Source organism: Coregonus lavaretus (assembly GCF_964263955.1).
Source record: "Coregonus lavaretus genome assembly, chromosome: 8".
Classification (NCBI taxonomy): domain Eukaryota; kingdom Metazoa; phylum Chordata; class Actinopteri; order Salmoniformes; family Salmonidae; genus Coregonus; species Coregonus lavaretus.
The window spans coordinates 42,792,275-42,819,114 of record NC_139995.1 but is presented as its reverse complement, the minus strand read 5'-3'; the positions used below and the strand labels follow the sequence as shown (position 1 = coordinate 42,819,114).

General features: G+C 41.3%; 1 protein-coding gene across 2 annotated transcripts in view; it reads left to right on the top strand.

The window, feature by feature from the left end:
- Nucleotides 1–8,821: 8,821 nt before the first annotated feature.
- Nucleotides 8,822–26,840, top strand: part of LOC311134355 (uncharacterized protein) — a 47,386-nt gene continuing 29,367 nt past the window's right edge. For both annotated transcript variants that reach the window (XM_084168006.1, XM_084168005.1), the window contains exons 1-5: nucleotides 8,822–9,093; nucleotides 17,622–17,735; nucleotides 18,085–18,147; nucleotides 20,070–20,240; nucleotides 21,910–22,099. In XM_084168006.1, the coding sequence (XP_084024132.1) occupies nucleotides 9,061–9,093; nucleotides 17,622–17,735; nucleotides 18,085–18,147; nucleotides 20,070–20,240; nucleotides 21,910–22,099 (571 nt within the window). In that variant the 5' untranslated portion in view covers nucleotides 8,822–9,060. The remainder of the gene's footprint in view (nucleotides 9,094–17,621; nucleotides 17,736–18,084; nucleotides 18,148–20,069; nucleotides 20,241–21,909; nucleotides 22,100–26,840) is intronic.

Genomic DNA, 26,840 nt, shown 5'->3' with positions numbered 1-26,840 from the left:
TACGGCAGAGGTTGAAAAGCCATAACACATACGTTTTATCAACAACAGGTTATGGTCAATGATATCAAAGGCTGCACTGAAATCTAACAGTACTGCTCCCACAAACTTCTTATTATCAGTTTCTTTCAACCAATCATCAGTCATTTGTGTCAGTGCAGTACATATTGAGTGCCCTTCTCTATAAGCATGCTGAAAGTCTGTTGTTAATTTGTTAACAGAGAAATGGCATTGTATTTGGTCAAACACAATTTTTTCCAACAGTTTGCTAAGAGCTGGCAGCAAGCAATCTCTATTGCACTCCACACTGCCCTTTCCCACCTGGACAAGAGGAACACCTACGTGAGAATGCTATTCATTGACTACAGCTCAGCGTTCAACACCATAGTGCCCTCAAAGCTCATCACTAAGCTAAGGATCCTGGGACTAAACACCTCCCTCTGCAACTTGATCCTGGACTTCCTGACGGGCCACCCCCAGGTGGGTGGTAAGGGTAGGTAACAACACATCTGCCACGCTGATCCTCAGCACGGGGGCCGCTCAGGGGTGCGTGCTCAGTCCCCTCCTGTACTCCCTGTTCACTCATGACTGGATGGCCAGGCACGACTCCAACACCATCATTAAGTCTGCCGACGACACAACAGTGGTAGGCCTGATCACCGACAACGTTGAGACAGCCTATAGGGAGGAGGTCAGAGACCTGGCCGTGTGGTGCCAGGATAACAACCTCTCCCTCAACGTGACCAAGACAAAGGAGGACTGATTGTGATTGTGGATTGTGATTGTGGACTACAGGAAAAAAAAGAGGACTGTGCACGCCCACATTCTCATCGACAGGGCTGTAGTGGAACAGGTTGAGAGCTTCAAGTTCCTTGGTGTCCACATCACCAACAAACTATCATGGTCCAAACACACCAAGACAGTCGTGAAGAGGGCATGACAAAGCCTATTCCCCCTCAGGAGACTGAAAAGATTTGGCATGGGTCCTCAGATCCTGAAAACGTTCTACAGCTGCACCATCGAGAGCATCCTGACTGGTTGCATCACCGCCTGGTATGGCAACTGCTCGGCCTCCGACCGCAAGGCACTACAGAGGGCAATCATGGCTACCCGGACAATTTGCACCCCCACCACATCTTTTTACGCTGCTGCTACTCTGTTAATGATTTATGCATAGTCACTTTAACTCTACCCACATGTACATATTACCTCAACTACCACAACTATCCGGTGCCCCCGCACATTGACTCTGCACCGGTACCCCCCTGTATATAGCCTCCCTATTGTTATTTTATTTTACTTCTGCTCTTTTTTTCTCAACACTTTTTTGTTGTTGTTGTTTTATTTTACTTTTTTATTAAGAAATAAATGCATTGTTGGTTAAGGGCTGTAAGTAAGCGTTTCACGGTAATGTCTACACCTGTTGTATTCGGAGCATGTGGGAAATAAAATTTGATTTGATTTGAAGCTGATAGGTCTGATGTTAGAACCAGTAAAGGCCACTTTAACACTCTTGGATAGCAGAATTACTTTGGCTTCCCTCCAAGCCTGAGGACAAAGACTTTCCTCTAGGCTCAGATTAAAGATATGACAGATAGGAGTGGCCATAGAGTCAGCTACCATCCTCAGTAGCGTTCCATCTAAGTTGTCAATGCCAGGAGGTTTGTCATTATTGATCAATAACAATCATTTTCCCGCCTTTCCCACACTAACTTTACAAAATTCAAACTTGCAATGCTTTTCTTTCATTATTAGTTTTTTTATACATGAATACGATGGCTCACTGTTCGTTGTTGGCATTTCCTGCCTAAGTTTACCCACTTTGCCAATGAAGTAATCATTCAAATAATTGGCAACATCAAATGGTTTTGTGATGAGTAAGCCATCTGATTCGATGAAAGGTGGAGTAGAATTAGTATTTTTGGCCAACAAATCCCCCAAAAAGATCCTGCATTCTTTATATCATTGATCTTGGCTTCTTAATACAGTTTATTCTTATTTTTGTTGAGTTTGTCACATAATTTCTCAATTTGCAGTAAGTCAGCCAGTCAGATGTGCAGCCAGACTTATTAGCTGCTCCTTTTGCCCCATCTCTTTCAACCATACAGTTTCAATTAATCAATCCATGGAACCTTAACAGTTCTAACAGTCAGTTTCTTAACAGGTGCATGTTTATCAATAATTGGAAGAAGCAATTTAATAAATGAATCAAGTGCAGCATCTGGATGCTCCTTATTAATCACATCAGACCAACATATATATTTAACATAATCCACATAAGAGTCACAGCAAAATCATTTGTATGATCTCTTATACACTATTTTAGGCCCAGCTTTTGGAACTTTGTCTTTCCTTAATATAGCCACTATATTGTGATCACTGCATCCAATGGGTACGGATACAGCTTTAGAACAAAGTTCTACATTATTAGTAAAAATGTGATCAATACATGTGGATGATCTTGTTCCTGTAGTGTTTGCAAACACCCTGGTAGGTTGATTAATAACCTGAACCAGATTACAGGCACTGCTAACAGTGAGAATATTCCTCTTGAGCGGACAGCTTGATGAAAATCAGTCAATATTCAGGTCCCCAAGAAAGTAGACCTCTCTGTTCACATCTTATACACTATCAAGCATTTCACACATATTATTTAGATACTGAGTGTTAGCACTTGGTGGCCTATAGCAACACCCCAAAAGAAAAGGCTTTAGATGTGCCAAGTGAACCTGCAACCACAACACTTCAATAACACTTGACATAAGATCTTCTCTAAGCATTACAGGGATATGGCTCTGAATATATACAGCAACACCTCCCCCATATGCATTTCTGTATTTTCTATAGATCTTATATCCTTGTATTGCTACTGCTGTATCATCAAATGAATTATCTAAGTGAGTCTCAGAAATGGCTAATATATGAATGTTATCTGATGTTAGCAAGTTATTGATTTCATTAACCTTATTTCTAAGGCTACATATATTAATATGGGCTATTTTCAGCCCTTTCCTGGCTAGCTTATCATAGATAGACATAATATGGAAAAGAGCTGTTCTGTGGGCGCGCTCCACCTCAATCTTCCTGTGGTCCCATCTTCATTTTCTCAGAGATCATTTCCCTCACTTTGTCCTCAGACTCCGTCCAGGTCTCATGTGGAGATTCTGCAATTCCGCCCACAACCATGTTGTTCCGCTTTGATTGTCCCTCAAGGTAATCTGATTTCTCCGTCATTGTTATCATGGATTCACACACAGAACTGATGTCCTCTCTCAATGACTTACAGATTGCTGTTATCTTGTCATTCTCCTGTTTCAGCTCATCGAGCTGACCCTGGGAGAACTGCAAACTGTTCTTCAGGTCCTGGACCTCTCTGGTCAGGTTGTCCATTATTTTATTAGTTGACTCCACCAGTATATGAACAAAACACTTTAAGCTATTTTCTTGTTGTTGTAACAACTGCTTGTATAACTATTTTTGTTATTTTAGATGATCATTTATCTGTGATAGAGAGACACGACTGTCCTCAACGGTACTCCCGCCGGCTTTGGTCTTTGTCATGGTAGCTAGCAACGTAGGTTACACTATTCAGTGTTTCCCAACACTGGTCCTCGAGTACGCCCAACAGTACGCATTTTCATTGTAGCCCTGGACAAGCACACCTGATTCAACTTGTCAACTAATCATCAAGCCCTCAATGAGTTGAATCAGGTGTTTGCCCAGGGCTACAATGAAAATGTGTATTGTTGGGGGTACAGGAGGACCAGGGTTTGGAAACACTGCTCTACTTGATTGTGGTGTTGAAAACACAAACATGCTATTAATTTAGCAGACGCTCTTATCCAGAGAGACTTAAAAGAGCAGTTAAGTTTAAGTGCCTTGCTCAAGGGCACATCGGCAGATGTTTCACCTAATCGGCTCAAGGATTTGAACCAGCGACCTTTCGGTTACTGACCCAATGCTCTTAACCACTGGGCTACCTGCAAACCATGATGATAGGTAATTGGTATGCACTTATGCGTGGCTTATTGGTTGTGTGTGGTGCATATATTATATATAATTATAAATATAGCATCAACATTTAGAAAATCTGATTTCCCCCTAGCTGGTCATTGTCTGCAGCCGACTCTGATCTTAGTGTAATGAGACAGGCAGGGAGAGTGAGTTTGTCCGTGGTGGTCGGCGAACCCTCAACCTTCTTGGCCCGTTAGCCCTGCCACAAAACCATGCTGATGTGGTAAAGTCGATATCCACTTTTATAAACATAGGGTTGCTACATTTATTCTTATTTATGGTCATAATATTTATTTTAGAGTACATTTTATGAGGGGGGAGGGTCATGTGAAAATATTTTTACTGTTGGAGAGTAGGGTGATTTTTTTCAATGACACCTCCTTAATCTGTTTTGCAACCACATAGTGCATTTATTTCAGGTTATTATACTAATTATGCGTGTTAGGATGAAAAGTCTCCACTACACATACTTTCACTGAGTGTCAAATGGCTCTAATAAACGCAGGTTAATCTATTACAGTGCCTTCAGAAAGTATTCATACCCCTTGACTTATTCCACATTTTGTTGTGTTACAGCCTGAATTCAAAATTGAATAAATAGTTTTTTTTCCCACACAATACCACATCATGACCAAGTGAAAACATGTTTTTAGATTTTTTTGGCTAATTTATTGAAAATGAAATACAGAAATATCTAATTTACTTAAGTATTCACACCCTTGAGTCAATACATGTTAGAATCACCTTTGGCAGCTATTACAGCTCTGAGTGTTTCTGGGTAAGTATTTGCATATTATTCTTTAAAAAAGTCTTCAAGCTCTGTCAAATTGGTTGTTGATCATTGCTAGACAGCTATTTTAAGTCTTGCCTTAGATTTTCAAGCCGATTTAAGTCAAAACTGTAACTAGGCCACTCAGGAACATTCATTGTTGTCTTGGTAAGAAACTCCAGTGTATATTTGGCCTTGTGTTTTAGGTTATTGTCCTGCTGAAAGCTGAATTTGTCTCCCAGTGTCTGTCGGAAAGCAGACTGAACCATATTTTCCTCTAGGATTTTGCCTGTGCTTAGCTCTATTACATTTATTTTCATCCCCCCCCAAAAACTCCCTAGTCCTTGCCGATGACAAGAATACCCATAACATGATGCAGCCACCACCATGCTTGAAAATATGAAGAGTGGTACTCAGTGATGTGTTGTATTAGCCCCAAACATAACATTTTGTATTCAGGACATAAAGTTAATTTCATTGCCATATGTATTTGCAGTTTTACTTTAGTGCCTTATTGCAAACAGCATACATGTTTTGGAGAAAAAAAAATATTCTGTAAAGGCTTCCTTCTTTTCACTCTGTCAATTAGGTTAATATTGTGGTCCTCTGTAGCTCAATTGGTAGAGCATGGTGCTTGTAACGCCAGGGTAGTGGGTTTGATCCCCGGGACCACCCATACGTAAAAATGTATGCGCACATGACTGTAAGTCGCTTTGGATAAAAGCGTCTGCTAAATGGCATATTATTATTATTATTGTGGAGTAACTACAATGTTGTTGGTCCATCCTCAGTTTTTTCCTATCACAGCCGTTAAACTCTGGAACTGTTTTAAAGTCACCTTTGGCCTCATGGTAAAATCCCTGAGCGGTTTCCTTCCTCTCCGGCAACTGAGTTAGGAAAGATGCATGTATCTTTCTAGTGACTGGGTGTATTAATACACCATCCAAAGTGTAATTAATAACCTTACCATGCTCAAAGGGATATTCAATGTTTGCTTTTTTTACCCATCTACCAATTTGGGGCCTTCTTTGTGAATACTTATTGACTCATTACATTTAAGCTTTTCATTTTAATGAATTGGTTAAAATGTCTAAAAACATAATTCCACTTTGAAATTATGGGGTGTTGTGTGTAGGCCAGTAACACAAAATCTCAATTTAATCCATTTTAAAATCAGGCTGTAACACAACAAAATGTGGAAATAGTCAAGGGGTGTGAATACTTTCTGAAGGCACTGTATACGTAGCCAATAGGGCCTGCGGACAATAAAGACAGATGGGATGTTCAATGGCGATACAGCTTATTAGATAGGAGGTAGAGGACCGCAGTTATTTGGGGCATTATTGTCCGGGACAGTGGCTCTGGGTATGCCAGAAGCCTAATGTGATAATTGATGTCCAATCTGCCAATAAGAAGTACAGATAATTCTGTGCCAAAAATAGGCCTACATTTCCTGGATACAGGGGTACAAAGGATCATTTGGGAGCATGGACAGAAGAGTGTCAAGCGTCATATGGCAGTGATTGGCTTGACTCTGGGTCAGACACCAATCTGAAAGTGAAATCTCAGCATCCTGACTTTTCGCCATGACCCAATGTACTGGAGCTGGGTCATCAGTATCTTATGTACTGAGTCTGACAGCCTGGTCACATGATTTAGTGGTCATATGTTGACATTTTGAATGTCAATATGTAATGAAAAAGGCATGGGACCAGTTATCTTGTCTGCAACATTCAGACCGTTATGTCTATAGGTTAATTGGCTGATCCAAAGCCTATGACTCGTATTCATCAGTTCTAGTCTTGAGTTTCCACCATAGCCACGGGAAGGGTTAGGGTCAAGGTCAGGGTTAGGGTAGGAGGTCAAAATATCTTTCCAGGCTATGGTTGAAACCCATGACCAGAACTGAAGAATTCACCTTAATAATAAATAAATACATAATTTGGATAATAAAGCATATGCATCTATCATCGAATTTGCAGACAAACAGTAAAATACTATTCCTAATGTGATGAGTAGGCCTAGGCCTAGATTTGGTACCCGTAGCCTAGTCCCTGCAGGTTAATAAGTTATTGAACTCACGACTGTTTGCAAAAATTACCTTCTGTACACATTCGAGGCTCAGCTCCAGGGGTAAATTATTTTAGGACGTCCGGGAAAATGTTGTCCTTTTATCAAAAATTCTACATCATTTTACAGACTGGAGACATTAGCAGAATATTTTTTAATACCACTAAAATGACCGAAATGTCAGGCTACTTTGATACTGACCAACTGAAAACAATAAAAACGATCTCCTCTTGAATGCAACCAATAGCGTAGGTGTACAAAAGGGAGACACATAGATTGTACAATATGATGTCAATCTAGTCTAATTATATAATTTTCTGCAATTTTTATTCAATTTACCAGGGGGTGCTGCAGCATCTCCAGCACCCGTACTTCCCACAGCTTTGAATTGCAGGCTTTGGTTTCAGCCTACAACTAACAAAAAACACATTGCCCGTATTACAACGAGAGGGATGAGAAGATTAAATATCCCATATAATGTCTGTGTAAACTATTAAGGATGATCATATGAACCGGTGTCACCAGTCTTTGACCTCTGTGACCTCTAGGTATGAGGTCATTTCCTTTTCTTTTCTAGTCTACCCCCTGATTTGATTGGACACAGCATCTGGATATAGCAATTGGCCATTGCCCAAAAAAGGGCAAGGGAAATCTAACATGAACCCATCTTTTTCAGACCCTTAGCATTTTCAATTAAATTCAATGAGTGAAATCATTTTGACATGTAAAAATGCACTGAATTCAAGGATTTTACATTTGAGGGTTCACACAGTGATTTTTTCCATTTCCACCGCTGCATACCGCCACCATGTTCACAGTGGTCAACTATTGCTATGAGGATTCAGACTGATCATGTGATCCTTCATGAGACATTATATTGAAACACAAAAGCTTAGTCTTGTTTGTAGAGATGAATTAGAAAATACTAGGGGTGTAACGATTCGTTTTAACAACGATTCGATTTGTATCACGATTCGTGGTTGTCGATACGATTCAAGGACGATATTGGTTCATTTAGAACGATACGATCCAAAACGATTCAGTGACTTGAAATCGATTCAGTAACCTTTTAGCCAAAAATTCAACCAGTGTGACTGAAATAAATACCTGGATACTGGACAGTGCAGGTGAAGTTTCCTAGATTCCTGTTTCTTGTAAGGACCGCAATGGTGGCTTGATAATTTCTCGCTCGTCGGCTTCTCCTCTGTCGTCCGCCATGCTATGTTTTGTTGTCTTTGCGCCTTTGCGCTGCTGCTGGCGCGGGGTGATGACGTCACGGATAGGCAGACTGAATCGAGTAATGTTTAAAGCCTTTATCATTAAAAGTGCTAAGAAAAAACATCCATATAAAGTCTGACGTGCTTAAATCCAATGGGTTATTTCCTAGTATCGATACAATCGATTTATTACATTTTAAAACGATGTTAGATTGATATATGTTGTCCAAAAGGCCAACTCGCCGAGCACAGATCGATGTAGTTGGATCATAGGAATATAAATCGATACATCGAAAAGAAAATACCCTTTGTGTTCACAGAGCTGCTCAAAGTGGCTTCACATACAGAGTCTTGAAGATGTTACGGGCCAGTTACAAAAGGTCGTACAAGACAAATAACTAGTGGTCATACTGTGCCAAAGAGTTGGACTAACATAGACATCTGATAGGGCTCTTTCTGCATTGGGTTTCATGAGTGCTCAACGGGGGCACCACTCCATGTGGCAAGGAAAGTATGAGGACTTGTGAAAGAGAGATTGATGGACTTTGACAGCAAGTTACAAAGAGAGGAGATGAAGAATGAGAATGAGAGAGCAAGTAAGAGGAACAAGATAGAGAGAGAGGGTGGGTGGGGGAGGGACGAAGACAGAGAGAAATAGGAGGTACCAGTGTAAATGTAATGAGGTACCAGTGAGGAGAGGCGGTCACACACACACCCACACCCACATCCCAATCCACACTCACACTCGCTCAGTCAGTCAGTCAGTCAGTCAGTGAAGACAGATATGGCTAAGCAGAGCTGAACATTGACCATAGACTACTTGTCAGTCAACATCCTGACGTTGATCTTCCCTCATTCGGAGTGTCACTCCTTTCCTTCTCTTTTCTCATCATCGTTATGCACTTCAAGTGGGAAATAATCAAATCACCAGAACTCTGCTCCAATGACTCTAAAAGTGGACTCTATTCTTTTCTACTTGCCTAGGTCAGCCAGATGAACACACACAAACCAGCCCACAAAGCCAAGGTAGGTCCCTCACTCTGGAACCTTGGCATTTTGGGCATCTTATTCTGATGTCAACTTGTATCATTCCAAGCTTTCTTTGTTGAGGGCAAAAATGATTGGCTGGGAATAGTAATAACCTATAATAACTATGATGAATGCTAGATATTTTGTTATCGACATTTGTAATGTATTTATTTGTTTTAAATTATGTATTCATTATGGCTGTGGATTTTGATTAGAGTATTGGTCTAAGTTTGCAATTCACACAAAGAGTGATGCTTTGAGTTGATTGAAGGCAAGCTTATTTTATTAAGCCACTGACGCATGTGTGAATTTGACAAGACAGTTATTGAGTTGTAATTAACTGTGTTTACTATAGTAGCCTAGGCAATGCACAGAGAGTGGTCACTGTTATTGTGAAGAAGATTGTTGGTTCCAGTCTGTAATGTGAAACACATCCAGTGTAGCCAATGGATCTTAGGAAGTGAGAAGAAATATTGGAAGCATTTTTTTGTTGCTTATGAAATGAGCATGAGACGCGTCACAGGTTTATGAAACAACTTCTGTGGCCCAGCTAGAACACACAGTACCACACTGAAACGTTAACATCTAGGATGACATAAGAACACTGTCTCTTTTTAAATATCTCTTCTTGAACTCATTCGCTCAGCTCAACAGAGAGATTTCTCTGCTCTTGTTCGTTCTTTGAGCTTCTAGTTTGTGTAACCATTGTAATGCCAGAAAGTAAATCCTGTACTGTATGTGTATTCATAGCTGCGGGAAGTAATTTGGGGGTGGGGGTGCTGCGTTTTCCCCCGACAGGCAGGCTATGGGTGTATCATACATGTATATGACCGTAGTAAATGGGTTGGATGGGGAGATGTGTTGTGTAAAGAGGAGTGATTGAAGCAGACAAAAAGCCACATCAATGGACTTAGTCAATTTCCTGCACAAAGACTTCACAAGCTTAAAACCCCCTAAGGTCAATGTCCGTGCCTGCGTGGAAATCGAATTAGCATAAAAATACATCTGTCAGTTTAAGCTAGAGATATCTTTTTTTTTGCATTGGATGCGTCTCAATCCACCACATCCGCCTATGTCGCACTTCCACATCTGCTGTGAAAGGTGACAGAGCTAGAACAGTGTTTATCAGACCATGAGACATCCCGAAAATCGGTCTGTAGCTTTCGAACGGTTTGGCCTCAAAAAGAAAGATGAGTCTCTCACAAACACATACATGTTGGTTGTTTTGCTCTAGGACACCCATAGGCCTCACAAGACTCGTCTGAAGGTCCCCCGGAAGTATACTGAACAAAAATATAAACGCAACATGGAACAATTTCAAAGATTTTACTGAGTTACAATTCATATAAGGAAATCTGTCAATTGAAATAAATTCCTTAGGCCCTAATCTATGGATTTCCCATTACTGGGAATACGGATATGCATCTGTTGGTCACAGATACCTTAAAAATAATTGGCCTCACAATGGGCCTCAGGATCTCGTCATGGTATCTCTGTGCATTCAAATTGCCATCGATAAAATGCAATTGTGTTCGCTGTCCGTAGCTTAGGCCTGCCCATACCATAACCCCACCGCCACCATGGGGCACTCTGTTCACAACGTTGACATCAGCAAACCGCTCGCTCACACAATGCCATACACGTGGTCTCCGGTTGTGAGACCGGTTGGACGTACTGCCAATTCTCCGGCAACAGCTCTGGTTGACAACTCCGTTGTGTCCTCCTCCCAGAGTGCGAAGAGCCTTGGCGTGACCCTGGACAACACCCTGTCGTTCTCCGCTAACATCAAGGCGGTGACCCGATCCTGTAGGTTCATGCTCTACAACATTCGGAGAGTACGACCCTGCCTTAAACAGGAAGCGGCACAGGTCCTAATCCAGGCACTTGTCATCTCCCGTCTGGATTACTGCAACTCGCTGTTGGCTGGGCTCCCTGCCTGTGCCATTAAACCCCTACAACTCATCCGGTATGCCGCAGCCCGTCTGGTGTTCAACCTTCCCAAGTTCTCTCACGTCACCCCGCTCCTCCGCACACTCCACTGGCTTCCAGTTGAAGCTTGCATCTGCTACAAGACCATGGTGCTTGCCTACAGAGCTGTGAGGGGAACGGCACCTCCGTACCTTCAGGTTCTGATCAGTCCCTACACCCAAACGAGGGCATTGCGTTCATCCACCTCTGGCCTGCTGGCCCCCCTACCTCTGCGGAAGCACAGTTCCCGCTCAGCCCAGTCAAAACTGTTCGCTGCTCTGGCACCCCAATGGTGGAACAAGCTCCCTCACGATGCCAGGACAGCGGAGTCACTCACCACCTTCCGGAGACACTTGAAACCCCACCTCTTTAAGGAATACCTGGAATAGGATAAAGTAATCCTTCTACCCCCCCTTACCCCACCCCACCCCCCAAAAAAATTAATAAACATATTGTAAAGTGGTTATCCCACTGGCTATAAGGTGAATGCACCAATTTGTAAGTCGCTCTGGATAAGAGCGTCTGCTAAATGACGTAAATGTAAATGTAAATGTGGACATTCCTGCAGTCAGCATGCCAATTGCACGCTCCATCAAAACTTGAGATATCTGTGACATTGTGTTGTGTGACAAAACTGCATATTTTAGAGTGGGCTTTTATTGTCCCCAGCACAAGGCAAGGTGCACCTGTGTAATGATCATGCTGTTTAATCAGCTTCTTGATATGCCACATCTGTCAGGTCGATGGATTATCTAGGCAAATAAGAAATGCTCACTAACAGGGATGTAAACAAATTTGTCGACAAAAATTTGAGAGAAATAAGCTTTTTGTGTGTATGGAACATGTAAAGTGTATGGAAATATATATGGGATATTTTATTTCAGCTCATGAAACATGGGACCAACACTTTACATGTTGCATTCATATTTTTGTTCAGTTCATGTATGGAGACTGTAGCTCAGTTGGTAGAGCATGGCGCTTGCAACGCCAGGGTTGTGGGTTGTGGGTTCGTTTCCCACGGGAGGCCAGTATGAAAATGTATGCACTCACTAACTGTAAGTCGCTCTGGATAAGAGCGTCTGCTAAATGACTAAAAATGTAATGTAAAATGAGACTGTTTAGTGACAACAATAAGGGGTTAAATACACTATATATACAAGAGTATGTGGACATCACTTCAAATTAGTGGATTCGGCTATTTCAGCCACACCCGTTGCTGACAGGAGTATAAAATCGAGCACACAGGCATGAAATCTCCATAGACAAACATTGGCAGTAGAATGGCCTTACTGAAGAGCTCAGTGACTTTCAACGTGGCCCCATCATAGGATGCCACCTTTCCAACAAGTCAGTTCGTCAAATGTCTGCTGTTATTGTGAAGTGGAAAATTCTAGGCGCAACAATGGCTCAGCTGCGAAGTGGTAGGCCACACATGCTCATAGAACGGGACCGCCGAGTGCTGAAGCGCGTACTGCATAAAAATCATCTGTCCTCAGTTGCAACACTCACTACCGAGTTCCAAACTGCCTCTGGAAGCAACGTCAACACAATAACTGTTTGTCGGGAGCTTCATGAAATGGGTTTCCATGACTGAGCAGCCGCACACAAGCCTAAGATCACCATGCGCAATGCCAAGCGTCGGCTGGAGTGGTGTAAAGCTCGCCGCCATTAGACTCTGGAGCAGTGGAAAAGCGTTCTCTGAAGTGATGAATCGAGTTTCACCATCTGGCGGTCCTACGGACGTATATGGGTTTGGTGGATGCCAGGAGAACGCTACCTGCCCGAATGCATAGTGCCAACTGTAAAGTTTGGTGGAGGAGGAATAATGGTCTGGAGCTGGTTTTCATGGTTTGGGCAAGGCCCCTTAGTTCCAGTGAATGGAACTTTTAATGCTACGGCATAAATTACATTCTAGACGATTCTGTGCTTCCAACTTTGTGGCAAGAGTTTGGGGAAGGCCCTTTCCCATTTCAGCATGACAATGTCCCCGTGTACAAAGCGAGATCAGAAGAACTTGACTGGCCTGCACAGAGCCCTGACCTCAACCCCAACGAAAACCTTTGGGATGAATTGGAATGCCCAGGCCTAATCACCCAACAACAGTGCCCGACCTCACTAATGCTCTTGTGGCTGAATGGAAGCTAGTCCCCGCAGCGACCTCACTAATGCTCTTGTGGCTGAATGAAAGCAAGTCCCCGCAGCAATGTTCCAACATCTAGTGGAAAGCCTTCCCAGAAGAGTGGATGCTGTTATAGCAGCAAAGGGGGAACCAACTCCATATTATTGCCCATGATTTTGGAATGAGATGTTCGACGAGCACAGATTCAACCACAAAGACCAGGGAGGTTTTCCAATGCCTCGCAAAGAAGGGCACCAATTGGCAGACATTGAATATCCCTTTGAGCATGGTGAAGTTATTAATTACACTTTGATTGGTGTATCAATACACCCAGTCACTACAAAGATACAGGCGTCCTTCCTAACTCAGTTGCTGGAGAGGAAGGAAACCGTTCAGGGATTTCACCATGAGGCAAATGTTGACTTTAAAACAGTTACAGAGTTTAGTAATGGCTGTGATGGAACTGAGGATGGATCAACAACATTGTAGTTTCTCCACAATATTAACCTAAATGACAGAGCGAAAAGATAAAAATCCAATATGGATGGTGTTAAGACATAGATGGGAGGTGTTGAATGGAGCTGAAGGATGGGACTAATAACAGCTAACAACAACTAATAACAACAAGATAACTAATGTAAAGCATACTGTGTCCATAATAAGTATATAGGTTATAGGTTGAGAGCTTTTGTGAAAGAGCACAGTTAGAAAGATATGGCATATAGAAGCAAACCGGATGGACATCATGAAAATGATTGGAGAGGTTGAGGGTAGAGGAAGTTCAGGAGTAAAAACAAACAAAATAGAATTATTGTAAAATTGACTGTGTCCATAAAATGTATATAGTATGTATAAGCTGGAAGTAGAGGCCTAAGCATTGTTGTTCACTAGTTTACTCCAATTAGGGAAGGGGTGGTGGGGTTGTAAAGTAATAAAGGGAAATATATATTTTTAAATAAATATGTATTTAAATATGTATGTATATGTATTTATATGTATATATGTATATATGTATATGTATGTATATGTATATATATATATATATATAAATATATATATTTGCGAGAGAAAAAACATATGGGGGATTGGATGTGATGCAGACAATTACATTGATGGAAGCTACAATCTATCTGCAATATTAAAGATGATCTACCCCCATTTAAAATAAGAAGAAAAGAGACACATTCACCTTTCAGCAGGACAGTAACCTAAAACACAAGGCCAAATGTTGACTGGAGTTGCTTACCAAGATTACATTGAATGTTCCTAAGTGGCCTAGTTACAGTTTTACTTAAATTGGCTTGAAAATCTGTAGCAAGACTTGAAAATGGCTGTCTAACAATGATCAACAACCAACTTGACAGAGCTTGAATAATTGTTTAAAGAATAATGTGCAAATATTGTACAATCCAGGTGTGCAAAGCTCTTAGAGCTCTTAGAGAATACTTATGTAAATGAGACATTTCTGTATTTCATTTTCAATACATTTGCAAAAATGTGTAAAAACATGTTTTAATTTGGTCAGTATGGGGTATATTGTGTAGATGGGTGAGAGAAAAAAATATATGTAATCCATTTTGAATTCAGGCTGTAACACAACATGTGGAATAGGTCAAGGGGTATGAATACTTTCTGAAGGCACAGTACTTAGAAATGCCTCATGAGCTTATTTTAACTGTTGTACCCCATCAGAATCCAAAATGTAATCTTGTTTTAAATTGTTTGTAAACAAAATAAATGTAAACAAACACTGTATAGCCTCAAAACGTGGTTAAATCTATAATTTTGATATCATGGATGGTCATTCCTTGCATCCATAACTCTGTCTATGAATTTGAGAGTGATTCAATTTCTCCAGCCCCATCCCTCAGCCTTTTATTGTTAACAGATGCTTTTTATTTTTTCAACTGCTGATTGGCCCTTTACATTTCTGAATCTGGTCAAAATGATGTTATTTGTATGCATGGCAAGTAAATACATTATTCCATATTAAAGGAAGCTACTAATAGAATTATCTTTTTATAAGTGTTTGATATGAGGCTGTTTTCTCAGAAAGGCAATTCCAAGTCTTGGAATTGCTCTCTTCAGGAAACATCTTCAAGCTGTAGTAATAAGATTATTTAATTATTCCATGAAAAAATGTAGATTACATTATTCCATTTGATTTTTTTCATGAAAAATACATAACTCATTCATTTTAAAGCTGTCATTGTGACAAAAAATCTCTATATGTACTTTTTTCAAAAAAAGTCCTGTTTTATACAGTGGTTCACAAATGGTCTTCATATTAAACAAATAACTACTGTACTCATATTGTTGGGATATTGGAAGCAGGGTGTTTACATGAGTTGAGTTAATTGAATCAGCGACTCATTCAAAATACTTGGCTTCAAACTCAACATCTTCAGTGCTATTGGAGTGTTTCATTAGAACAACACCCACCATGTACAATATCAATCATGTTAAACAAGACGTAGTGAGAGGGTCCTACTTTAAGGACGCAGAAGGAGGGACATTGTTGGATGCAGTACTGTTGTTTTTGGCCTCCACAGTGCTAGCTAATGTGTACATTAAGATATTATTCACATTATGATTTTTTTCTGTTCTGTTTCAAAGATGGGATGAATGTGACCAGTGCCTGATGTCTGAGTATGTCTTGAAATGAAGTGCTCTCTGGTGTATGGGTAGGGTCATGTCGGAATCTATGGAGGCAACATCTTCTGCTGAACACATGTTATTTCATTATTATTTTTACTTTTTTTATTATGACATTAATCTAAATAACATTTTATACTGTTGTGAAACACATCAACCTTCATCGATTACATATGCCGTATTTGCTGTGAAAGAAAGGAAAAGACATCTGGTCATGATTTTGAGAGAATAACCATAAAGTACAGATGTCGTATCGTAATTTGATCATCCTGTTGTTGCAGGAAACGCAAACTTGTATAGCCACAGGAAGTGTGCGTGTGTGTGTGTGGGGGGGGGGGGGGGGGTGCTGGGGAATGTTACTCCAACATACTACAGATGGCTATGTTGGAGTAAAGGCCCAGTGCACTACTTTGGGAAAATATATTTTCAGCACCCCATCTTCCCGCGGCTATGAACTTGTAGCATGTAGTGTATTCAAGGTTTTAAAAGGCTTCTAAAGTTTGCAATTTCCACTTTAACATTTCAGACTTGATAACCCTAATGATAATTGTATCAACCCCTATAAAAACATTTCCATTAATTCTAATCCACACAACAAATCAGATCTCCTGTTGCTGCAAGATTATTGTCCTGTTGTGTGAAACTGTGTGTGTGTGTGTGTGTGTGTGTGTGTGTGTGTGTGTGTGTGTGTGTGTGTGTGTGTGTGTGTGTGTGCGTGTGTGTGTGTGTGTGCGTGTGTGTATTTGTTAAAGATGACATCTTTAATAATATTCACTTCAATCAAGTGGAACCAAATAATTCATTTTCACTGCTGCAAGAATTTAATCTCTCACTCTCTCTTTTTTTGATGTGATGATATATCATATAATGTTAGCTGTTCACTTTTCCAGATGTTTATAACCAGTTTTCTGCAAGAGTATGGGAATTGGCAGCAGAGACACTGTAATACTTTCCAATCACTTTCACTATGACCTTTACAAGATTGCTGTCATCAAAAACTCTAAGTGTTCTCAAATAAACAGGATACAATGTGATTTGAAATGAAACTAGCGTGATTTTATTGACTATCAAATTTGAAGACATATCCAAAAATGTGTCATACCCCATGTGACCTAGAATTGTATTAACTTAATATGTAATTTAGTTATCAAGTGTGGATAAAAGGCACCATTGTACCTACAATTTTGGAACTCATTATTGAACATTATTGAGCCCGATTCATGGCTTTGCTCTTCTTTATGGGAACATATGGTTCAGTGTGAACAACAAAACTTTGACTTGTACATCCCTGAGCAGTAGTAGTAGTGGAAATATAAGTTATTGTTGTAGTACTATGTAGAATAGTAGTGTAGTGTATTAAGATTATGTCTTTGTTAAATGTTTTTCATGAAGAAATGGAATGTTGGTTATGTTAGTATCAAAAGGCAATGTTTAGTATAATGTCACATACAATAGACAGGAAGTGTGTTGTAAACTGGTGATTGGCCAGAAGAGGGAGCCCATCTTGTTGCATTGTTTATAAATAGGGGTACACGAAGAAGAGAGGGCAGAGCAGCCATTAGAATTGGAGGACACTGCTCTCCAGACCTCGCGAGTCTGTTACTCATGCTGAAGCTTGTGATCTGAATAAACCTTATGATCAACGTTCCGTATGAGCAGACTCCTTTTGTTCATCAGCAATAATTGCCACCACTCACTCGATACGACAGTAGTAGTATAATGTAGTAGTAGTAGTAGTAGTAGTGGTAATAGTTATGTAATAATAATGTTCTGTCCATTGCAGGCTAGGCATTTGTGCTTCGTCCTCCTCCTGTGCATCCCTTTGGCATGGGCTGGCGTCCCTGGTCCGTGTCGGCACTCTGTGACAAAGGGTCACCTCCTCAACCTCAATCGCCTGGTGAGGACACCTCATACCACACTAAATCATACAGTAATATCAACAGACTCTACAAACAAAAAATCTACTTGAGATATAGTTGCTTACAATCACTCAAACTGTCATATAAGTCATGCCTGAATGTATTGATGTTAATGAAAGGTTTCCTCCCAAGTTAGTAAATGTATTATCCAAATGTAGGATTTTTCCTTCTGTGACCCACAAACATAACTAATGAGAACAATATGTGGCAGATGTGAATTCTCTATGGCGGCATGACTACCCTCACTATCATCCTGGAGAATCATATCTACCCAATTCCACGCTTCTGTTTTACATTTCACTGTTTGTATCTTTGTTTGCCACGCAGATTGACAATCAGTTGGAGAATGGCTGTTCAATAACCTACGTATTCACTGAGCTCCAGAGTTTGGTGAGTATTTCCTTCCTACTACACTCCAATTACATCTTTCACAACAAAATGAATTTGATGTGTGCAGATAAAGGATGTTATACCAAAGATTTGCACAACATCACAACCAGTCACTGTCAAGATAGTCTTGTTCTTTCAAGATGTGCCAGGCTGGCATACTGATTCAAACGAATGCTCTCACTTCTGACATTACAGATCCAAGTTCATCACATCTCTTGCTCCGTCCAGCCTTTACGCAAAAATCTAATTATATTTAGAAGAAGAAACATAATCCCATGAAAGAGACGGGTTTATCCCCTGGAAGGGAAATGTTTTGAAAATACCTCTGAACTGTGCCAAGTTACATGAGATAGATAAAGAGAGGGAGCTGTGTGGCAGTATGGAGTCAGGATCCCCGCCCCCAGTTTAACTTGTCACCTATCAGGAAATGGTTTATGGGTTAACCGTTTACTGCAGTGGGCTAAATCAGAGTCACACAGTGTTTCTTGGTAGTCTTAAACAAAAGTATACACCTCACACACATGGTTATGGGCTTAAAAAATAAGACCCCTGTACGGATGTTGGATCACCACCTCAAGCTGAATCTCGGCAAGACGGAGCTGCTCTTCCTCCCTGGGAAGGACTGCCCGCTCCATGATCTCACCATCACAGTTGACAACGCCATTGTGTCCTCCTCCCAGAGTGCAAAGAGCCTTGGCGTGACCCTGGACAACACCCTGTCGTTCTCTGCTAACATCAAAGCGGTGACCCGATCCTGCAGGTTCATGCTCTACAACATTCACAGAGTACGACCCTACCTTACACAGAAAGCGGCACAGGTCCTAATCCAGGCACTTGTCATCTCCCGTCTGGATTACTGCAACTCGCTGTTGGCTGGGCTCCCTGCCTGTGCCATTAAACGCCTACAACTTATCCAGAACGCCGCAGCCTGTCTGGTGTTCGACCTTCCCAAGTTCTCTCATGTCACCCCGCTCCTCCGCACACTCCACTGGCTTCCAGTTGAGGCTCGCATCTACTACAAGACCATGGTGCTTGCCTACGGAGCTGTGAGGGGAACGGCACCTCCTTACCTTCAGGCTCTGATCAGACCCTATACCCAAACGAGGGCACTACGTTCATCCACCTCTGGCCTGCTAGCTCCCCTACCTCTACAGAAGCACAGTTCCCGCTCAGCCCAGTCAAAGCTATTTGCTGCTCTGGCACCCCAATGGTGGAACAAGCTCCCCCACGACAGCGGAGTCACTGACCACCTTCCGGAGACACTTGAAACCCTACCTCTTTAAGGAATACCTGGAATAGTATAAAGTCATCCTTCTACCCCGCACCCCCCCATAAAAAAAAAGAAAAAAAAGAAGTGGTTGTCCCACTTGCTATCATAAGTTGAATGCACCAATTTCTAAGTCGCTCTGGATAAGAGTGTCTGCTAAATGATGTAAATGTAAATGTACCATGTCAGATATAGAGTTGAAATGTATTCAATTTTTAGTTTGCATCCCAATATTACACTTTATATACATCACAAAACTGTTTGACATAGAAACAATGGATTTTCTGCAGGTTTTTTGAAATAATGTTGATTAATTACGACATTATGAAAAATATTGATAACATTCCACCCATTCGGCCACTAAGTCATTTGACTGTAAGAAAGGGCTACCAAGGTCTCTGAAATGGTGAAGGTCTGTTTAAAGGTTGTGCCATATACTACCACGAGGACCTGTTGGTAGGTAGCTAACTTTTTCTGCACCTCCATTTCAGTCTAGTGATACAGGAAGCAAAATCATTGTCACTAAGAGGAAACGACTATCTGTTGAGTCATGAGTGACTTTCCAGGTCTGCTTTGGAAAGGAAGTTCAAACTCAATGGAAATCTGTGTTTAAAAAATGCAGTGACGATAGGTTTCTTTTTCCTTTGAACCACAGAGTGAAGTATGTTATGTGAAAGCAGCCTTTCCACAAATCCTGGAGCTTCTGAACACAAACTTCAATTATGTCATGAAGTCAGACAACGGGCGTTATGTCAAAGCCCTGAAGAAGGTCATATACAACCTTTACTCCCAAAACTGTATACCTGAAATCAACGAGGAGATTGAGGTGAGTGCTACCTACTTATGATCTTTGCTACTCTAGTCTGGGAATAGGCTTAGGTAAATATCTTCCAAAGGTCTGTTGGATTGTGCCAGACAGCATAAATTACTTCTCAGAAGTAAACAAAGTGAAACAGTGCTTGGGAGGTTGGTACATGCAGTGCAGCCTTATTAAATTGGACCATTTGAAAAGGCATAGTAGTATGCAGTGATGTTAAAAAGGTTTCTCTTAAATTACAATAGGACATGGTAACTCTAAACACATTGTTTTATTACAATATGGCTCCTTAGATATATATTATGTTCTCGAAACATGTTAAGCTGTTCAGTGGTCATGGTGGTTAAATAGATCAATTAGATAAAGTAAGGATAAAATACAATCAATCAATCAATCAATCCAGCTTCCTCAGACCTCAAATAAACTCAATTTACAGAGAGTACAGAGGAACAGTCACCAATATTCAATTTAGCATTGAATTCTTTCTTTAAGGATATTGTGACCCCAGATATGGCAGGGTTAATAGAATATGTTTTACAGTACGGAAAAAATGTGATCTGTATTAATAATAATAATAAATAATAATATGCCAATTAGCAGACGCTTTTATCCAAAGCGACTTACAGTCATGCGTGCATACATTTTTGTGTATGGGTGGTCCTGGGGATCGAACCCACTACCTTGGCGTTACAAGCGCCGTGCTCTACCAGCTGAGCTACAGAGGGCCACATTAAGTTGGCTTGGGGAGGTGGTCCTCTGTAGCTCAGCTGGTAGAGCACGGTGCTTGTAACGCCAGGGTAGTGGGTTCGATCGCCGGGACCACCCATACACAAACATTTATGCACGCATGACTGTAAGTCGCTTTGGATAAAAGCGTCTGCTAAATGGCATATTATTATTATTATTATATTAAGGTAGCAGGGCCCAGGAGACAGCAATGCACAGCAGTCACCGTCCATAACCCTGCACACTTCAGAATGCCAGTAAGTCTGGGCAAATCATCTTCTGTCTATATTAGATCAGTGTTAAATTAAGGTCAGACATGAGACTGGTGCCTCTGTATGTCTCTTGGTACCCTGTGATGCTGGTATCAGACAATGGTTTCTCTTCAGGCGACCCCTGTCTCTTAAGGGAACGCTTGTCCAACATCTACACTGTGAAGTTTGGGCTAGCTAAATGTGTCTGTTTTGTGAATGGCTGTAGTCTTATCCAGTATCAAATATTAAAATAACCCCTATATGAAACAAATTACTTGACTCAATCAGAGTGATTGATTGTATAATTTCTCAGCTGATTTTCCTCAAACAAAATATAATTTTTTACTATTTTTTACCTTTACTTTCCGCAAAGTAATTTGTCACGAAACCCTTTCAAACTTTTAAATACTGAAGACTTAAGCCAAGGTGGCCAATAGCCAATGAAGTGGCGTTGGAAATAGACACTTTCATTTTGTTTCTAATATATAATTATCTAGAATAGCCTTCTCCTCTTGCAACTCCCTTCACAGGGATCTGCGTTTTCATTACTGGAGTTGATCAAACATTCATTAGGCATGAGGCATTAACTGAGTGCCATTGAAAACAACTTTAAAGTGTTTCAGGATGTTTTGAATTGTTAGTAGAGAATGAATGTGACCCATCCCGTCTCCTCTCTCTCTCTCCTCTCATCTCTGTCACAGGACAACCCAGTGAAGTTTGTGAGGGTGCACAGCACCTTGCCCAGAGAGGCTCTGAGGAAGGCCCGCGGGGTCATTGAGATGTACATGACCCTGATGACCAAGAGCAACGGGCCCATCAACTGGAACTGTGAGGAAGAGTATGCTGAGGATTACCCAGAATCCGTCACTGCCCTCCCCACCCAAACCACAGGTAGAGTGAGATTAATGATACTATCCATTAATATCTATTCTAAGACAGTTGAAGTCATTTTGTAGTGTTTTACTGGGGGTTTCAGTCTCCCATGACTACCAAAGACTTAATTGATTGTTATTGCTGTTTGTCCCCCGTATTGGAACCTTTTATGAGCATAGGCTGGAAGGATCATCTTTCATTTGGAAGTGTTGGCTTACACGTTATGAGGAACATATAATATTATAGCCCATATAAAAACCAGTCAAGCCCTAAATTACCAACAAAAAATCTGGGAAACACACACCTAAACAATGCTTCCTTTTCAAAAGCCAGCAAAGCTCCCAGCAATGATTTAGAGATTTTGTGTACGTGTTTACTTTGTTTAGGAACAAAACATTTTTGCCACACATGATTACTCCAAGCTGTTTTCAGACTGATCTCCTAGACCTATTTACCATAATCATGACCATGTTAGGGGACAGTTCAAGGTGTCCCCCCAGAAAATGCACCCCCCTCCCCAACATAAAAAACATTTTCACATGACCTTCCCCTTGTACTGAAATACAATTGCACATATAATTAACTTAAAATAATGTTTACCACCACAAATAACAATAAATGTAATGTTTATAAACATGGACATCAACTTTTCCACTTCAGCATGCTTTTGTTGCACAGTCGATGACACGCAGGGCTACGGGCCAGAAGGTTGAGGGTCCGCTGACCACCACAGACGAGCTCACTCTCCCTGCCTGTTTCATTACACTACAGTCAGAGCTGGCTGCAGACAATGATCAGCTTGGGGGAAATCAGATTTTCACAACTTTCATGCCATATTTATAAATGAATAAAATATATATGCAACAAATGTTCCACCAACATGTTTCTGTGCCAATGCACCACTCAACCAATAAACAAAGCATACCGACTTTGCGCACTTCGATATCATGGTTTGCGTTTTCAACATCACAATAAATAGACTGTCAATCGCGACAAAGAGGAAATACATCCTTACCTACCTTGAAGGCCTACCCAGTATTGAAGGCTTGGCTTGACAATCTCCAAATATCATTAAACTTTGTGTTTTTTTACAGATGTCTCTTTCCATTCAACAAATGGCCGCTTCACAGTTTGGATTGATTGATTTTATTTGTCAGTTAAAAAAATATACATACAGTGGGGAAAAAAAGTATTTAGTCAGCCACCAATTGTGCAAGTTCTCCCACTTAAAAAGATGAGAGAGGCCTGTAATTTTCATCATAGGTACACGTCAACTATGACAGACAAATTGAGGAAAAAAAATCCAGAAAATCACATTGTAGAATTTTTTATGAATTTATTTGCAAATTATGTTGGAAAATAAGTATTTGGTCACCTACAAACAAGCAAGATTTCTGGCTCTCACAGACCTGTAACTTCTTCTTTAAGAGGCTCCTCTGTCCTCCACTTGTTACCTGTATTAATGGCACCTGTTTGAACTTGTTATCAGTATAAAAGACACCTGTCCACAACCTCAAACAGTCACACTCCAAACTCCACTATGGCCAAGACCAAAGAGCTGTCAAAGGACACCAGAAACAAAATTGTAGACCTGCACCAGGCTGGGAAGACTGAATCTGCAATAGGTAAGCAGCTTGGTTTGAAGAAATCAACTGTGGGAGCAATTCTTAGGAAATGGAAGACATACAAGACCACTGATAATCTCCCTCGATCTGGGGCTCCACGCAAGATCTCACCCCGTGGGGTCATAATGATCACAAGAACGGTGAGCAAAAATCCCAGAACCACACGGGGGGACCTAGTGAATGACCTGCAGAGAGCTGGGACCAAAGTAACAAAGCCTACCATCAGTAACACACTACGCCGCCAGGGACTCAAATCCTGCAGTGCCAGACGTGTCCCCCTGCTTAAGCCAGTACATGTCCAGGCCCGTCTGAAGTTTGCTAGAGTGCATTTGGATGATCCAGAAGAGGATTGGGAGAATGTCATATGGTCAGATGAAACCAAAATAGAACTTTTTGGTAAAAACTCAACTCGTCGTGTTTGGAGGACAAAGAATGCTGAGTTGCATCCAAAGAACACTATACCTACTGTGAAGCATGGGGGTGGAAACATCATGCTTTGGGGCTGTTTTTCTGCAAAGGGACCAGGACGACTGATCCGTGTAAAGGAAAGAATGAATGGGGCCATGTATCGTGAGATTTTGAGTGAAAACCTCCTTCCATCAGCAAGGGCATTGAAGATGAAACGTGGCTGGGTCTTTCAGCATGACAATGATCCCAAACACACCGCCCGGGCAACGAAGGAGTGGCTTCGTAAGAAGCATTTCAAGGTCCTGGAGTGGCCTAGCCAGTCTCCAGATCTCAACCCCATAGAAAATCTTTGGAGGGAGTTGAAAGTCTGTGTTGCCCAGCGACAGCCCCAAAACATCACTGCTCTAGAGGAGATCTGCATGGAGGAATGGGCCAAAATACCAGCAACAGTGTGTGAAAACCTTGTGAAGACTGACAGAAAACGTTTGACCTGTGTCATTGCCAACAAAGGGTATATAACAAAGTATTGAGAAACTTTTGTTATTGACCAAATACTTATTTTCCACCATAATTTTCTAATAAATTCATTAAAAATCCTACAATGTGATTTTCTGGATTTTTCTTTCTCATTTTGTCTGTCATAGTTGACGTGTACCTGTGATGAAAATTACAGGCCTCTCTCATCTTTTTAAGTGGGAGAACTTGCACAATTGGTGGCTGACTAAATACTTTTTTTCCCCACTGTATATGCACACAGTACATGCTGCTTACAATGCTCAACCTCCAGATGAGTATGAGGGGGGAGTTTAAGTACAAGTCTTACAATCTTGTTTTGGATAGTCTGTAGCTTATTCTTTAGATCACGTGTCAAACATAAGGCCTGTTGGCCGAATCCGGCCCATGACACATTTCTATCTGGCCGCCCAATGATTTGGGTTGTCAATTCAATTAGGCCCGCTTCCACACAGCCCACGGCGCGCTGCACTACAAGTCTCAGCAAGCACTGCCAACGTGTTGCACGCCAAATGAAATTGCCAAACACACACACACAACCCTCTCCTCCAAGACCCATAGTTGCAGGAAGTAGTGGTGCTGAGGGTGCAGCAGCACTTTTTCCCACCTTTTTTTGTTTTTTAAGCTTGACTTTGAACTACCAAAAAAAAAAAAAAACACTTCAGGTGTTGTTCAAATGACCCATGGGAGTGTTTTTTCAACACCCTCAGTATTAAGCAGCAACACCTTTCAGTGTTGAGGATCATCTCTAGAGAATGCATCCTGTAGATGAATTGACACCAGGAAGTGCTAAATATTCACACTAGGAAATAACAATTTTTTGTCTGGTTCTCTCCCACTCATAAATCAAGCCTGCAAGTTGTAGGTGACTTAAATTCCTTATAAGAGTAGTGACTCTGCTTTGTTTCATTTATTTAGGCCAAAGTGAAAACAGTGCATCACAGACATATTAAAATGAAATATGTGCATCACAGGCAAATCAGAATTATATCCGTTCATCACGGGCGCCCCAGAATGAAATCAGTGCATCACAGACACATCAGAATGAAAACAGTGCATCACAGGCACCTCAATACATGTACAGTCGTGGTCAAAAGTTTTGAGAATGACACAAGTATTGGTCTTCACAAAGTTCGCTGCTTCAGTGTTATGAGATATTTTTGTCAGATGTTACTATGGTATATTGAAGTATAATTACAAGCATTCCATAAGTGTCAAAGGCTTTTATTGACAATTACATTAAGTTTATGCAAAGAGTCAATATTTGCAGTGTTGACCCTTCTTTTTCAAGACCTCTGCAATTCGCCCTGGCATGCTGTCAATTAACTTCTGGGCCACATCCTGACTGATGGCAGCCCATTCTTGCATAATCAATGCTTGGAGTTTGTCAGAATTTGTGGGGTTTTGTTTGTCCACCCGCCTCTTGAGGATCGACCACAAGTTCTCAATGGGATTAAATTCTGGGGAGTTTCCTGGCCATGGACCCAAAATGTTGAGGTTTTGTTCCCCGAGCCACTTAGTTATCACTTTTGCCTTATGGCAAGGTGCTCCATCATGCTGGAAAAGGCATTGTTCGTCACCAAACTGTTCTTGGATGGTTGGGAGAAGTTGCTCTCGGAGGACGTGTTGGTACCATTCTTTATTCATGGCTGTGTTCTTAGGCAAAAATGTGAGTGAGCCCACTCCCTTGGCTGAGAAGCAACCCCACACATGAATGGTCTCAAGATGCTTTACTGTTGGCATGACACAGGACTGATGGTAGCGCTCACCTTGTCTTCTCCGGACAAGGTGTTTTCCGGATGCCCCAAACAATCGTAAAGGGGATTCATCAGAGAAAATGACTTTACCCCAGTCCTCAGCAGTCCAATCCCTGTACTTTTTGCAGAATATCAGTCTGCCCCTGATGTTTTTCCTGCAGAGAAGTGGCTTCTTTGCTGCCCTTCTTGACACCAGGCCATCCTCCAAAAGTCTTCGCCTCACTGTGCATGCAGATGCACTCACACCTGCCTGCTGCCATTCCTGAGCAAGCTCTGCACTGGTGGTGCCCCAATCCCACAGCTGAATCAACTTTAGGAGACGGTCCTGGCGCTTGCTGGACTTTCTTGGGCACCCTGACGCCTTCTTCACTACAATTGAACCTCTCTCCTTGAAGTTCTTAATGATCCGATAAATGGTTGATTTAGGTGCAATCTTACAAGCAGCAATATCCTTGC